At 39.0% G+C, this 14345-nt stretch overlaps 1 protein-coding gene across 2 annotated transcripts in view; it reads left to right on the top strand.

Annotated features, from left to right (window-relative positions):
• EPB41L4A (erythrocyte membrane protein band 4.1 like 4A) overlaps window positions 1-14345 on the top strand; it is a 220599-nt gene that overhangs the window by 106308 nt on the left and 99946 nt on the right. For both annotated transcript variants that reach the window (XM_032476504.1, XM_032476505.1), the window contains exons 4-5: window positions 6892-6943; window positions 13334-13412. In XM_032476504.1, the coding sequence (XP_032332395.1) occupies window positions 6892-6943; window positions 13334-13412 (131 nt within the window). The remainder of the gene's footprint in view (window positions 1-6891; window positions 6944-13333; window positions 13413-14345) is intronic.

Genomic DNA, 14345 nt, shown 5'->3' on the forward strand with positions numbered 1-14345 from the left:
TATGTTTTGAAAGCATTCCTCTAAATGCAAATATAGAAGCAGAGATACCATTAAAGGAGTGGTTTAAGAAATCCAGGTGAGTGGTGATAATTCTTTGGACCTGGAAGTGGTGAGAATTTTTCAGATTCTGTTTACATTTTTAACATAAGCAAACAGGTTTGCAGATGGTTAGAACAGATAGGCGGGAAAGAGGTTTTTGACTGGAGCCAATTGGAATAGTTTTGTACAATGTACAGAAATGGGGAAGACTTCAGGAGAACAGGCTTTTCAGGGAGGGAGTAGAATCATCATTTCCCTTTTGAACATGTAAAGTTTAAGATTCTAGAAGGCATGTAAGTGGATATGTCAAGGGGGCAGTTGGCTTCAGGGAACAGTTCTGGTCTGCCTATGCATTTGGAAGTTGTCATATGTAGATGGCATTTAAAGCCAGGAGCCTTGATAGAAAGTGTGAGCCGAGGACAGTCTAGCCTTTCTTGGTTAGGGACACAGGAGCAGCCCACAAAGGAGATTGTGAAGGTGTGGCCAGTGAGGTAGAAGGAGAAGCCAGAGGGAGTTGTGTCCTAGAAACCACATGACAAATGTATTTCATGAAAACAGGTGAAGACTCTGTATCTGTCATTAGATTTAACAACTACTGGAAGTCTTTGCAGTAGGTACTAGAGTGAGTTCTAAAGCGAACTTGATTGGAGTGAGAAGAAACAGACTATAGGAATTTTTTCCAGGTATTTGTTTTAAAGTACAGAAGTAAAATGGGCAGAAATAGGGGTCAAAAAGTTTGTGTGTGTGTATGTTTTAATATGGAGGAAATTAAAGCTTGTCTTCTGCCAGGAATAATTTTGTGGAAAGGGAAAATTGATGGTGCAGGAAAGAGCAGAACATTGCTGGAACCATGCTCCTGACTAGATGGGGAGGGATGGGCTTAAGTGGAGCATGGGTGTTCATCATTAGTAATAGGAGAGAAGACGGTAATAGGACAGCAGCACAGATGTGGGCAGGTTGGGAGATGTGAGAATGCGTACCTGTTTTCTCCTGATTGCTTCAGTTTCCTCAGTGAAATAGCAAGATGGCGGCGAGGAGAAAGTGTGATGAAGTTATCCAGGAAAGTGAAAGAATAAAAATGTGATGGGATTCTGGGTGGTACCAAGGATTCCCTCAGGTTATTAATCAGGACTTGAAAGCGAGCCCATCTGTGGCTGTGCAGTTTGAGTCTCCAGTAATGGTTAGCCTCTTAGGTACTGGCATGGAGAAGGCAGAGAGTTGGTGGGGTTTCATTTTTTCTTCCAGTGGATGTTATGGTGGGAAGATTGTCCAAGGGAACTGAGGATAGCTGTGAGTGAAAGGAGACAATGGATGGTAAGCAAAGTGAAGACTGCATGGGTCAGGGCAGGGAGGTAGAGACAGTGAAGAAGGTAGTAGAATCTCTGAATTGTGTATCCTTGTGGAATCAGAATATTAGGAGTGAGCTGGGAAATGAAGACTTGGTAGTTGAGTATAAGAATCTTGAAATTGAGGTTATCCATTCCTGTTCAGACAATATTCTCGAGAGTGGCTTGATTCCAACAAAGATGGAAGGGGGTTCAGTTCCTTGGATCTGCTGTTCTGTACTTTTGGGCAAGTTGTTTAATCAGTGCTTCAGCTTCCTCATTTGCAAAATGGTAATTAAAGTAGTTCCTAATCCACTGAGTTATTAAGAGGAATAAATGAATGAACACATGTCAAGTCTTTAGCAGTGCCTGGTACATTTAATAAATGTTAGCTGTTACTGTTGTTACTTCTCTAAGTCTTAGATGGTGCTAGGGTCCATTGGAGAGAACTGAGAAACAGTCCCTGGGGCCAGTGACTCTTCTTGAGGGGCCAGGTGGTCCAACAGTGATTCATTGAAATCCACTTTTGTTGATAAATGTGCCCAGTTATGAGCCACTCCCCATATAATTCCCACACTGATGGCCTAATGACAAGCCCTGGTTTCTGTCCCTGCCATGAGTTAGCTTTGTTATGGTGGTTTTACCTGAGATCCTAAGGCTTCTGTCATTTGTACTAAGGAGCAAATTAAAACCACGTCATGTGAATGTTGCTTAGAAGGCCTGAGATCTGTCTGTACAGGGGTCTTGAGAAATGAGCATGGAAAAAGCATAAATAGCTATCATCAGAGTCCTGAATTTCTAGGAACATATGTGCAAATTACATCCAGTCCTAGAACTCCCTGGGAATGATTTATAGTATCCTTTTTTGAGATCTTTGTGGCTCCATTGTCACTTATAGATAGTCAACTCTTTATACTCCCTTAGATGAAGAAGTTATTTTGTTACGTTGATGAAGACTGTGTGCTTTTAAAGCCTTTCTTGATCTCCAGATGTTATTAAGTAATCATTGTGGCATTCTTAGATTCTCCAAAGGAGAATCAGCATTATGCCCAGCATGAAGTAAGATGCAGCAAAGCTTTTAAATTTCGTACTGTTCATGCTTTACCTAAAAATGTTTAGGCTTATTCTTCTATTAGAGCTCTCAGAGACTCCAGAAGAACAGTTGTGAAATGAAAGGTTGGACCCTGAATTTAGTATATATCTTTTGAAGGTTAGGATATTGGTTTACTGGACAGTGTTAGAGTTTTTAAACCTAATTCTGAGGCTGTTACCTAAGACACTGATGAAATTGAGACATGATCAGTGGAGGAAAGGCATTCGGGGCATTTAGCCAAGACTGTCAGAGTAAGAAGGAACTTGGGCCTTTCTGTCATTTCTCTTTGTATTGCATAAATGCCATTATTAAGACTGACAGGACTGAAAAGGTAAGGCCACCTAACTGCTGGATTCTTGTACCCTGGCAAAGGGTCATTGCCAAAGAGGGCTGTCATCTTCATTCCTTAGTGATTGGGTATTGGGGTTGCAGTCTGCTAACATCATCCTGTGTTAGGAAGCCCACTGTAGAAATCAGGAGGAGAGAGCAGGGTCTCTTTTGGTTAGCTGTCATCTTACCTTCCTGCAAAATAGGATCTAATTCAGCTTGTGAGGATATACAAAACTATAGGACATAGGTTTGAAATAGGAGAGAGCAAGTGGAAGAAGGGAGGGGGGAGAGTGATTGATGGAAAGATTTTCCTACAGAATGAGAGAGATGAGGCTGTCTCTCCTTGTGACTGTCTAGGTGGGCAAGTGCAGGTCAGGGAAGCTGTCCTATAGCCCAGCACTGCCATGAACCCTTGCTCAGCCCTGTCTTATTCTCTTTCCCTTCCACCCGGCACAGACAGAAAGACTGAATGGGCCACTTATTTTCCTGGAAGTCTTTCATGAACATTGATTTCTTATCTGCATAGTTATTAGCTATCAGGCAGCACTGATTTCAGTAAGTCCTCAGCTCTAAAGGACTTGGAGGATTACATTCTATGTTGTCCCTTAAAAATGGACCGATTTGCTTTAAGACTAGTTGAGCTGATAGATAGATACCATGTTTATAGAATCTTAGGGCCCTGTTCTCCATTTTTGTGTTTTGGGAAAGTTTTTATTTGTGAGCACGCTGTGTTCACAGGCTTTCTTTTTGGTGATTCCTTCCTGTACTTACCCTGCAGAGCTCATTTTCTTTTTACATCATTTCATTAGCTCCTAAGTATTCGTCTTGTACACATTATTATCTCACCTCATTGTACTGTAATTCTGTGTCTGTGTATCTGCTCGGCTGTAAGTGCCCCAAGGTTGGGGGGAAGGTCTCATTCACGTTTGTTTTACTGCAGTCTCCAGGACAAGTCTGAGATGACATATAAAGAACATACGTAGTGGGTAGTCCATAAATAATGAATGAATGAATGAATGAATGAATGAGTGAATGATATCCCAGTTTTAGAGCCTACATTCTGAATGTAGACCCTAAAACTAAAATGAGGATGCTGTGTTCATTGGCAAATTCTGTGCCCCTTTCTCTCGTTGGTTATGGAGCAGCTGCCTGATGTGTTTCATGGTGATCAGTCATGTGCTACATTTGATCGCTTGTTGATAATGTGTGGTGACAAGTGCTGTCATAATATGGCTGCTTCGGTTCCAAGGTTATTTCTTTCCCTTGGTTGAGTGTAAGTGGGTTTTACATTTTGAGATGCTAGCTTATGGAACCTGGTAGCTCATGTTTATTATTTATGTTCTGGGGGCATTTATCATTGTCTGACCTCTATAACCCCTGGTTTCCATTTGGATCAGAGATTCATGTGCGGCGAGTGCTGGGTGGATACTTAGTGTATCTAATGTGCAGTGAGCAACCTTTGGCTGAGTCTTGACCCTTGCTTGCTGCAAAATTGTAATTTCTAACTCATCTCAGAACCTTCATTATACTTTTTCACCTCACAAATCTGCTCTCAAGAAAAGATTTATTTTTTAAAGTGTACGGACTATCATTAATGTGACAATTTTTAACAGTCTTTCCTATTTCATTTAAAGTTTCCTGCCTGTTTTCTTTATCTGGCTTTTTAATGACTGAGGAGCGTTCTGGAGGGGAAAACCAACCAACCAACAAACAATGATTTGGTTTGAAGAAGACGTTTGTGAAGTTTGTTCTGGGGGATGATGATGTTAGAAGGAGAGATTAAAAAACTCTTCCATTTTCTGTTTTTTACTAGTTTTGAGATGAGATTGGACAGAGTACTAAAACCAGAGGCCTCCTTCCTGCCCTCCTTTCTTGCCCCAAGCACTTACTGTGGGGTAAGGCCTAAAATTAAGGTCTGGTATTATGTGTGCCTTGACATCTGGAGATGATCTGTCATGGCCCAACTCCAAGTCTCCTCCCAAAAGTGCTCTTGTCGATAGGGTCTCCTTGCCAAATACCCCTCCAGGACCTCAGCCGGCTGACGTCTTGATTCTGGCCTCGTGAAGCCTGGAGCAAAGAAACCGACTGACCTCCAGAAGTTGGAGATCTTAAGTAGGTGGTGTCATAAACCTCTGCGTTTGTGATGACTTCTTACGGCAGCGGCCGCGATAGAAACCTGATGCAAATGTTTATGGTTGAGTGTGTTTTCCTTGGTTTCATCTTCCTTGAAAAATCCAGGGATAGTCAAACCTTTTTGTTTAACATGAATGGCAAGAAACAGTCCACCCACCTAATGTTTCCATTTCATGTGAGGCATCCATGGCTTTAAATACCTAGAGGGAAGGCTCTGCTCTGTGTCCAACACACAGCTTACTATTTGGATCGATTTTACTCTATTGGATGAATCAGTGTTTCCCTTTGGACCATTTATTTTAACACCAAAGCCACATCTTTAGTCATTGTGGGCTCCAAAAGCAGTTCACTGATTATGGCCTCTTCTTCAAATACTTTTTTATTGTAAAAGTCAGTGTTTCCAGACCTTCAAGTATTGAGACCTGATGAGGAGCAGAATAATAGACGTTGTGTTATGAGTTGCTATACGTTTATTTTGCTTACCTTTTGAAAAAGTTGGAAAAACTGAAACTGCTCTGAGTGGCAAACAGTGGAGATTATGTATACATGAATAGAGTTAAATATTGTAATAAAATATTATAGTAAAATGATGATGACATTAATTTAGGGTGAATACTTTTTGTTATATATAATTAGCAATAAAAGGTAAGGAGGTTATATGAAATGTTATAATTACTGTTTATAATTATTGCTACTCTTATATAGCAGAGCAAGCATTTCTGGCCCGAGCAGAGGGCCAGGGAAGGGGGGCCTGGGCAGGAAGGTTCTCTTAGACTCCTTTTGTGATTCTTGGTCCAGTGTTGTCAGGAGTGTGAATGTTTTCACCTGAGGCAAACACAAGAATTCTGGGAACGAAGTGGCTCAAGGTGGATGAACTCTTACTTCCCTGATGTGAAATTGCCCCTTCTTCATCCAGGAACATGAGAAAATGGAAACTGGTTAGCTAGGCCTTTGGGATCGCCAACATTTGACAAGGACAATGGGGGAAAATGTTCCACCTTGCCCTCCCCTGACTGGATCCCTTCCAATGTGTGGAGCCCTCGATGCCCCTTGGTGCTTGGTGTGCTCCTCTCCTGCTCTTCCCCAGAGGGACATGAGGCAGAAGGCTTCTTTTTCTTTCAGTGATGATACTTCACAAAGGTGAGATTTAAAGGAGAGACTCTCCACAGGGCTCCAGATTCTCCCATCACTGGAATTGTGTTCATTGAAGATTCCTTTGACTTAATAAGCAAGTATCTTAGACTGGCTAATGGCACTTATTAAGAATCACCATCACACCTTAATAATCACCATCACTAGCATGTGTTGCATACTTAGAGTGAGCCGGGGCTATTTTGAAGACTTTGCATGATTTAATTGATTTAATCCTCATAGCAAGCCTATGAGGAGGGTTCAGAGATGTCCAGTGACTTGTCCAGGTTACACGGTGATGATGAGGGGCAAGCCAGGACAGAATCCAGCTGGGTCTGCTCTGGGACTCGGACCCTCAGCCACTGTGCTGAGCCGCCTCTCCTGGATACTTAATGAGGGTTTGATTTAATTTGATGGCTTTCTTCCTCACATCTTGCAGTGATATCTGTAGGGGATGGGACTGGAAGTGAAGAGAGTGAAGACATTTTAGGGGGAGACATGTCTGTAGGGGAGTTGTTATGGGGACTCTGAAAAGAGATTTGGGCCACTGTCTTCCCACCCACCAAAGGCAGTAAGAATCTTACTCTCTTACAACCACTATGAGAATTCAACTAAGAACCCCCAAATACTGTTTCTCTTCTTTGCTTCTCTCTGAACATTGACATCTTTTTTCTTTTCTTTTACTGTTCTAACTGCAGAAAGTGCTTATGTATGTTTGTGTGTATATATAATGAATTAAATGATTTATTATTTAAATGTCATTTAAAAAATAGCACTTCACAAATATTCTTGAAGTGAAGGCCAATGAAGAGCAACTAATCTCTTTGCTTCCTCACACAGTATTGGCTGGATCCTGCGAAAACCCTGGCTGAACACAAAGAACTGATCAACAGTAGGTATTTGATTTTAACTTTGTTAAAATTTGAGAATGATATAAAGTCCATTATGAAATGGGTGCAGAAACAGGCTTTAGTACTACAGAAATGAACATTAGCACTTGAGTGCCAGAAATATGGAAATGGGTGTGTGTGCATTGCCTGGTCTCTGCAAGCCCTGATTAGATTTGTGCTGATAAAGACCGAGTGGCTCTTAGTATTGAATTTGGCTTTTGTGTGCACCTGCCTTGGACTTTTGTCTGTGACTTTTCTATTATCTTTAAAATTTCACCTTAAAACAGAAGGGCAGAGAGGCACTGGTTTGAAAAAGGGGTAGACATTCGACCTTTTAAAGTGCTTGAGTTTCTTGGGTGAAGGAGTGGTTTTGCCTTCACAAGATTCAGCTGCCTGAGTCAGTAATTCAGGCGTGCCCTCCTAACCTGAAAGATTGCTATGGCTTCAGAAAAGACTCCACTATTTTGGTTTTGGTTTTATCAGTATGAATCTTTATAGGTGACTCAGAGCCTAATTAGTTATGTTCTTTAACATTGATTTCCATAGCCCAGGCTTTTATTTATAAATGTTGCATGTGCCCACGCCCACACATTTGCAGTCCTTAAGTATGCAAAAGAGTAGTTATTTTAAAATCATCTTTATTAAAATTATGCTAAAATACATAAGATGTACCATTTTAACCATTTTTGAGTGTACACTTCAGCAGTGCTATGTACATTCATGTTGTTGTGCAACCATCATCACTATCCATCTCCAAAACTTTTTCATCTTCCTAAATGGAAACTGTGTCATTAAACCGTATAGTGCTAATGTTCAAGTTATTACTGATAAGACCTAGCAGATTCTTCTGGCCTTTCTTACCTCCATTCTGAGTCTGTACTTTCCATGTGTGTTGGCTCATTCCCTCTGGTAAAATTGGCCACATGGTGCTTTACAGACCCCAAGGGCAGGAACATAGCTGTGCCTCAGAAAGGAAATAGAAGCTAAGAACTGCAGAACCCTCGGAAACTCAGTGACTACTGTTTCTCTGAACATCAGCATCATTTTTGTTTCTCTCAGTCGACTGGCTCTCTCTGCTTCTCCATGTCTATGATGGAAACCTCCACGGTTCCAAGTTAAGCCCTAGGCACAGGGGCTGGGCTGGCTGTCTCTGAATGGCAATTCCAAATGCTAGTGGGAGGAGTCTGACCAGCCCAGTTTGAGCTGGTAGCTCACTTCAGTCCACTCAGCCATATCTGGGCTTTTCCATGGTCAGTGCACACACAGCTGCTGGGGGTCAGTGTTCTGGATAGGACTGGGCATCAGGTTTTAGAGATGATGGGGCTGGTGACCTGTGAGATGAGAAAGAACCCTCAAATATGTACCTTAGACTTCTTCAAGTTCTGCCTACTCAGCCTAAATGGGAGTAAATCCTAATTCAGAAAGAGTTTGTGACCTGCCATGGTTGAGAAGCTGCTTGGTAGCAGAGGGATGACCAAAGCCCTGGCCTTCTGAATTCTCAAACTATGTGCTTTTTGAATGAGCAGACTGCCCACTAAAGGCCGAGGGGAAGCACAGGGTTCATATGATTAGATATAAATGCAGATAACTTCCATGAGGTTTCCTCGTATGAACAGTAGGTGGTCCAATTTAAAGACTTTCATCCCTCAGGATCTAGAAATCTATACTTTATAATATATAATAATAAATGCATATAATAATATGTATAGTAACAAATACAGTAAATACCTGTCTTGTCCATTTGAGCCACATACTTAAAATATACCAGTTCAAAAATTAGAAAAATTTCAGGAATGATTATTTTAAAACAAACACACAGGTTTCTTATAAGACAAAAGTTGGGATTTCTATCCAAGTGATGAACATGGTATGAAATATTCTATGTAAATATCTATAATCTATAATGTAGTTACTTTCATATCCTAAATAAATGTCATCCTGTCAAAAATTTTGATGTACAACAAGAATAGAACACTGATACTACAGTTGAAGAAAGATTATATAACCAAAGAATACATAATCTTTCATCTCATGAGATAGTTTGATAATTACTGAAGGAGACTGGCTCTCACGTCTCCAGTAGATTGGGTCAAAAGGGTATCTGTAAAAATGATGAAACATTTGCTAGTTACCAATATTCTCATAGGCAAGTCCTGATTTATTTATCCTGAGCTAATGGGAGACGCTATTATCATTAAAGGCTTTGAAATTAGTCTCCACAAAAGGTGGATTAGAGGATTCTCAGTTTCTGGGTTCTGTATATTTTACTAAAGTAAAGCAATATTAACTTACTTGACATAATTTCTTAAAGGTAGACTCTGTGGAAAGACACAGATCAAGATGATAATTTAGGAATTTGCTTTGTCAGCATCTGATTTTTCTAGTCAATCTTAGAATAGGAAGCCAGAAAATACTTGGCTAGATGTATCCTTGCTCCCAAACATCCAATTCTTTAGCCTTTGATTGATCTGTTAAACAGTGAGGTGTGTATGGGAGTATTTCTTTATTCTAAAGGTGGTGTAATTTTTTTCCCTGTGAGGCTGTGCAGAGTAGTGTGGCCAGCAAGCACTGAACTCTGGGTATTAGCAAACAAGATTCTTATCATTGTGATCTTAGGCAAGTTGCTTTACCTCCTTGGAGCTTCACCTGCCTTACGTATGTTACCAGGTGCTTGTTGAGAAGCAAGTGTGTAGGAAACATTTTTGTACATTATCAAATATGACCAAATGGTAATTTTTATTTTTGGACACAAGACATTTTATATGTAAGTAGGAAAGAGAGGGCTTGTTTGGACCAAAAGTCCTTGAAGAAAATTGGCCCAAACTGAATATTTCTAATTGTATGTTTTTCAAACTTCTGCTTAACTGCTCATCACTAAACACATTTAAAGTGGCTGGGCTTGATGAGTAGGGTGTAATTTGTCATGTTCCAGAGAATTAAAAGCAACTCTGGAGTCTGGACAAGGCCTTCCTCCCTTTGTGCACTGTCTCAGCAGCATCTGCGCTCCTCTCGTCCCCTGATGCCAATCCTCGTGGCCCGCAGGCACAGCAGACCCATCTGCTCAGTAACACAGAGCGTGATTGACACAGACAGATCGGCAGAGTGTGGACTTCCTGGCTCTTCTAAATATTTCATAGTCGGTGCCTCCCTGACATCCCTGTTCAGGGATAAAGGTCTACTTTTCAGAGATAAAAACAGTGATTAATAAACAGAAATCAAACGTATAGAATCAACTCTAATGATAAAAATTTTTTTAAGTTTCTTTTAAAATTTAGTTTCTGTATGTTTCTAGAAACCAGGGTGGGAAGGGATAAATTGGGAGTTGGAGATTTGCAAGTATTAACTACTGTATATAAAATAGATAAAAAACAAATTTCTTCTGTATATTCAATATCTTATGGTAACCTATAATGAAAAAGAATATGAAAATGAACATATGTATGTATATGCATGACTGAAACATAATGCTGTATATCAGAAATTGACACATTGTAACTGACTGTACTTCAATTAAAAACATTTAGTTTCTGAAAAAGCTCCAGCATACTGAGTGCCTTACGCAGGAAGGCGTAGTAGATTAAGGGAGGGGAGCTGGGTCCTAGTATAGGTTGTCCTCTGTGTGCTAGGAACAGGGGTTCTGCGAACAGAACATGTGTGTGGCATAATAGTAGTAAATAATAATATAGTTGATATATTATAAACTGCATTATGGCTTTATTACCTGTTGTTCTATGTAATTTCCTCTCCCCAAGCTGTAAATTTGTGACTTTATTTACTTAGTTAAAAATGAAAGCAGACTTTATGTCTGTTACACAGTATCAGAGACTTGGCATCTCCTTGTGTAGGTGGAAGTATTTTTACACACGTGCCTGTTTCACATCTTTTTTATTTGTGTGGGAGAGCTTTTGTTAAAGAAAAGATTAGTAACGATGACCACTAATTGGTGTGCCAAGTAACAAATCCGTTTTAAAACAGATTTTATATTAAATCTAGTTACCACACTGCTCAGAAGTATGCAGTTTTGGAAACAGTGCAAGTTAGATTTATAGCCTCTGAAATAGAAATATTTCTAGTAAAAATATAACATTGTTGGCACCCAAGGGGCTTGTGTCCTTTTGCATGATATGAGTGTTTAATTATATTTTGTATTTTCTCAGGTACAATTCCAGACTTTGTTTCATATATATTTGGCATTTGTGCATATAGCTCTTCTGAGTGTGGTAAATGACTGAGATAAGAAATGTCTTCTTAAATATGTAAGAACATACTCTTAGAGTCGGAAAAGTTTAAGAATGAGGCAAATATTGTTCCTAATCCTACCACATAGCTGATAGTTTTTGGGTTTTTTTAAGGTAAGAGATATACATAGTAAGAAATTTCTGACTTACCAGTGTTGCTATGAGTAGAATTTCAATGTTCTCACCAAAAGGTAAAAAAGTAAATACGTGAGGGGTTGGGTGTGTTAATTAACTTGATGGGGGGGATGCTTTCACAATGTATACTTTAAATATCTTTTAATTTAATTTGTCAATTATACCTCAGTAAAGGTGGAGGAAAATGTTTCCAGTCCCTCTTCCCAAAGTTTGCCACTCTTAGTAATTTCTTATGTATTATTTTGTGGGGGAGGAGGACCAATATTTTAACAGATAACTTTCTCTTATACAAAATGGGTCATATTCCTGCAGTCAGAAATATAGCTTGGAGATCTTTTCCAATCAGTACATAAAGTACTCCCTCTGCCCATTTAAACAGTTGCATGGTACCATACATATACCCTGCAGTTGACTTTAATGATCCACTTGCTGCTGAGCATCTAAATTGTTTCCAGCTTTTTGCAGATTTGGGGGAGTAGGACTTTTTGCAACAGTCAGTGGCAGGTGAATGGTTTTAAAAACTATTTTGTTTATGAGTAATCTTTCTTCATTCTGAAAAAATACACATGTTGTAGAAAATGTGAAAATGGAAAAATTATAAATGAATGAAAGTTGTGCTTATCTCACTAACCAGAGATGAGAAGAACTGGCAACATTCTGGTGTATTTGGCCCTGGCTTTTTTCTTGTGTTTATGAGCACATAAACCTATACGTACATAAATAACTACATAGTTGAGGTTTTAATGTCACCAACTCTTGTTTTTTCATTTTGTATTTTCTGTGTCTCTAGAAATTCTTGTTGAGTATAATTTTTTAAACAACTTTATTGAGGTATCTTTGACACAAAATTTGTATATGTTTAAGGGGTACAGCTTGATGTTTTGACATGTGCATACATTATGAAAAGAGCATCACCATCAAGCTAAATAATTTATCTGTCACCTCTACATAGTTACCAGTGTGTGGGTGGGGTTGGGGTGGGATGAGAAGATTTAAATTAAGATCTATCCTCTTAGCAAATTTCAGGTATGTAGTACAGCATCCTTATTTATTGTCACCATGCTGTACATTAGATCCCCAGAACACATTCATCTTGCAAAACTGAAACTTTGTACCCTTTGACCAACATCTCCCTATTTCCCCCTCCCCCTGCCACCATTCTACTCTCTGCACCTACGTGTGTGACTATTTTAGATTCCACATTTATATATTCTCATATATATATTATATATATAATATGTATATATGAGATCAGGCAGTATTTGTTGTTTTGTGTCTGGTTTGTTTTACCTAGCATAGTGTTCTCCAGGCTCATCCGTGTTGTCACAAATGGGAGGATTTCCTTCTTTTTATGGCTGAATAATATTTTCTGTATATGTATAGCACATTTTCTTTGTCCATTCATCTGTTGCTGAACACTTACATTGTTTCCATGTCTTCACTTTTATAAATTATGCTGTGTTGAAAATAGGGGTATATACAGCTCTTGGAGATCCTGGTTTAATTTCTTTTTTAATAAATAACCAGTATTGGGATTGTTGGCTCATATGGTAGCTCTGTTTTGAACTTTTTGAGATCCTTTCATGCTGTTTTACCTAATGGTTACATCACTTTATATCCCCACCAGTAGTGCATAAGGGGTTCCCTTTTCTCCACATTCTCACCAACACTTCTGTCTTTTTGACAGTAGCCATTCTTTTAGGTGTGGAATGATATCTCGTTGTGGTTTTGATTTGCATTTTCCTGATAGTTAGTAATATTGAACATCTTTTTGTGTATCTTTTTATCATTTGTATGTCTTTTTGGAGAAAATGTTTATTTGGGTTCCATATTTTAATTGGGTTATCTGTTTTTTGCTGTTGAGTTGTGTGAGTTTCTCATATTTTGAATATTAACCCCTTATTCAATATATGGTTTGCAAATATTTTTGGTGAGCGTAATTTTTAAGAGTTGTATAATATTACACTACAACTTTGACTAATCTGTAAAGTGAAATTTAATTTCTATTTCTTGTTTTAGCTGGACCTCCATATACTTTGTATTTTGGTATTAAATTCTATGCCGAAGACCCATGTAAGCTTAAAGAAGAAATAACCAGGTATAGTACTGACTTGGTTTTTGATCAGTACATGTATGACATATATATAAGGCTTTATTTAAAACAGATCGGAGTCAAACATTTGGATGGGTGTCTGCCTGCACTTTGTAACATATCTCTCGTGGGACTTAAATTTAAACTAGAGTTGCGTGAGGCAGTTCAGTTCAGACTCATGATAGATGTGTTTGAACAATGACGTGAAGCCGGGTGGCATGATGATAGATTCTGCATCTGCGGTGGTGGGATATTTCAGTATCATTATTGTGAAGGATGCATTCGGCCTTTTAATTGTAGGGCAGTAGCCATATGGACTGCGTCAAGGGAGGATATTTTGATGCTCAGTTTCCAAATGTAAATATAAACTTGAAGAGCCACTTATTTCTCTCTAATTGTTGTAGGTTAAATATCAGCTGTCTAGGGGTTTCAGTCATCTTTATGGAAAATGAAGAGATAATTGCTTTTAGTATTAAGGAAGAGAAAAAAAACTCAATGCTTTATAATGTATTATTTCACCTTTGTCATCAGATACTGATTTTATTTCAGATAAGGCAGAATTTCTGATTGGTATCGATTATATTGTTAAAACAGTCCATGCCATCATTTGAAAGTGACTTATAAAGAGCAGACAACAGCATTATGTTTTCATTTATTCCACTAGTGACCTGACTGCATGTGGTAGCAAAACCAGAAGCATTTTCCTTAATTCTGAAAGGGCAGTTTTCCTAGTGAACCCATCATTGGCTCAAATAAAGAAAGCCTAATGCATTGTTCAAAAGGCAGTCTATGGTTTTGTGTCTGTTCCATGCTTTCATCTTTTTTCCTTACACTTTCTTTTGTCTCGATTCTGGACTGCACACAGAAGAGTGACTAATTGGACCTTTCGTCTCTGGCTCTGAAGGGCTGTAATTAGGCCTCATTTGTAGAACTGTACTG

Source organism: Camelus ferus, chromosome 3 (genome assembly GCF_009834535.1).
Source record: "Camelus ferus isolate YT-003-E chromosome 3, BCGSAC_Cfer_1.0, whole genome shotgun sequence".
In the NCBI taxonomy this organism is placed as follows: domain Eukaryota; kingdom Metazoa; phylum Chordata; class Mammalia; order Artiodactyla; family Camelidae; genus Camelus; species Camelus ferus.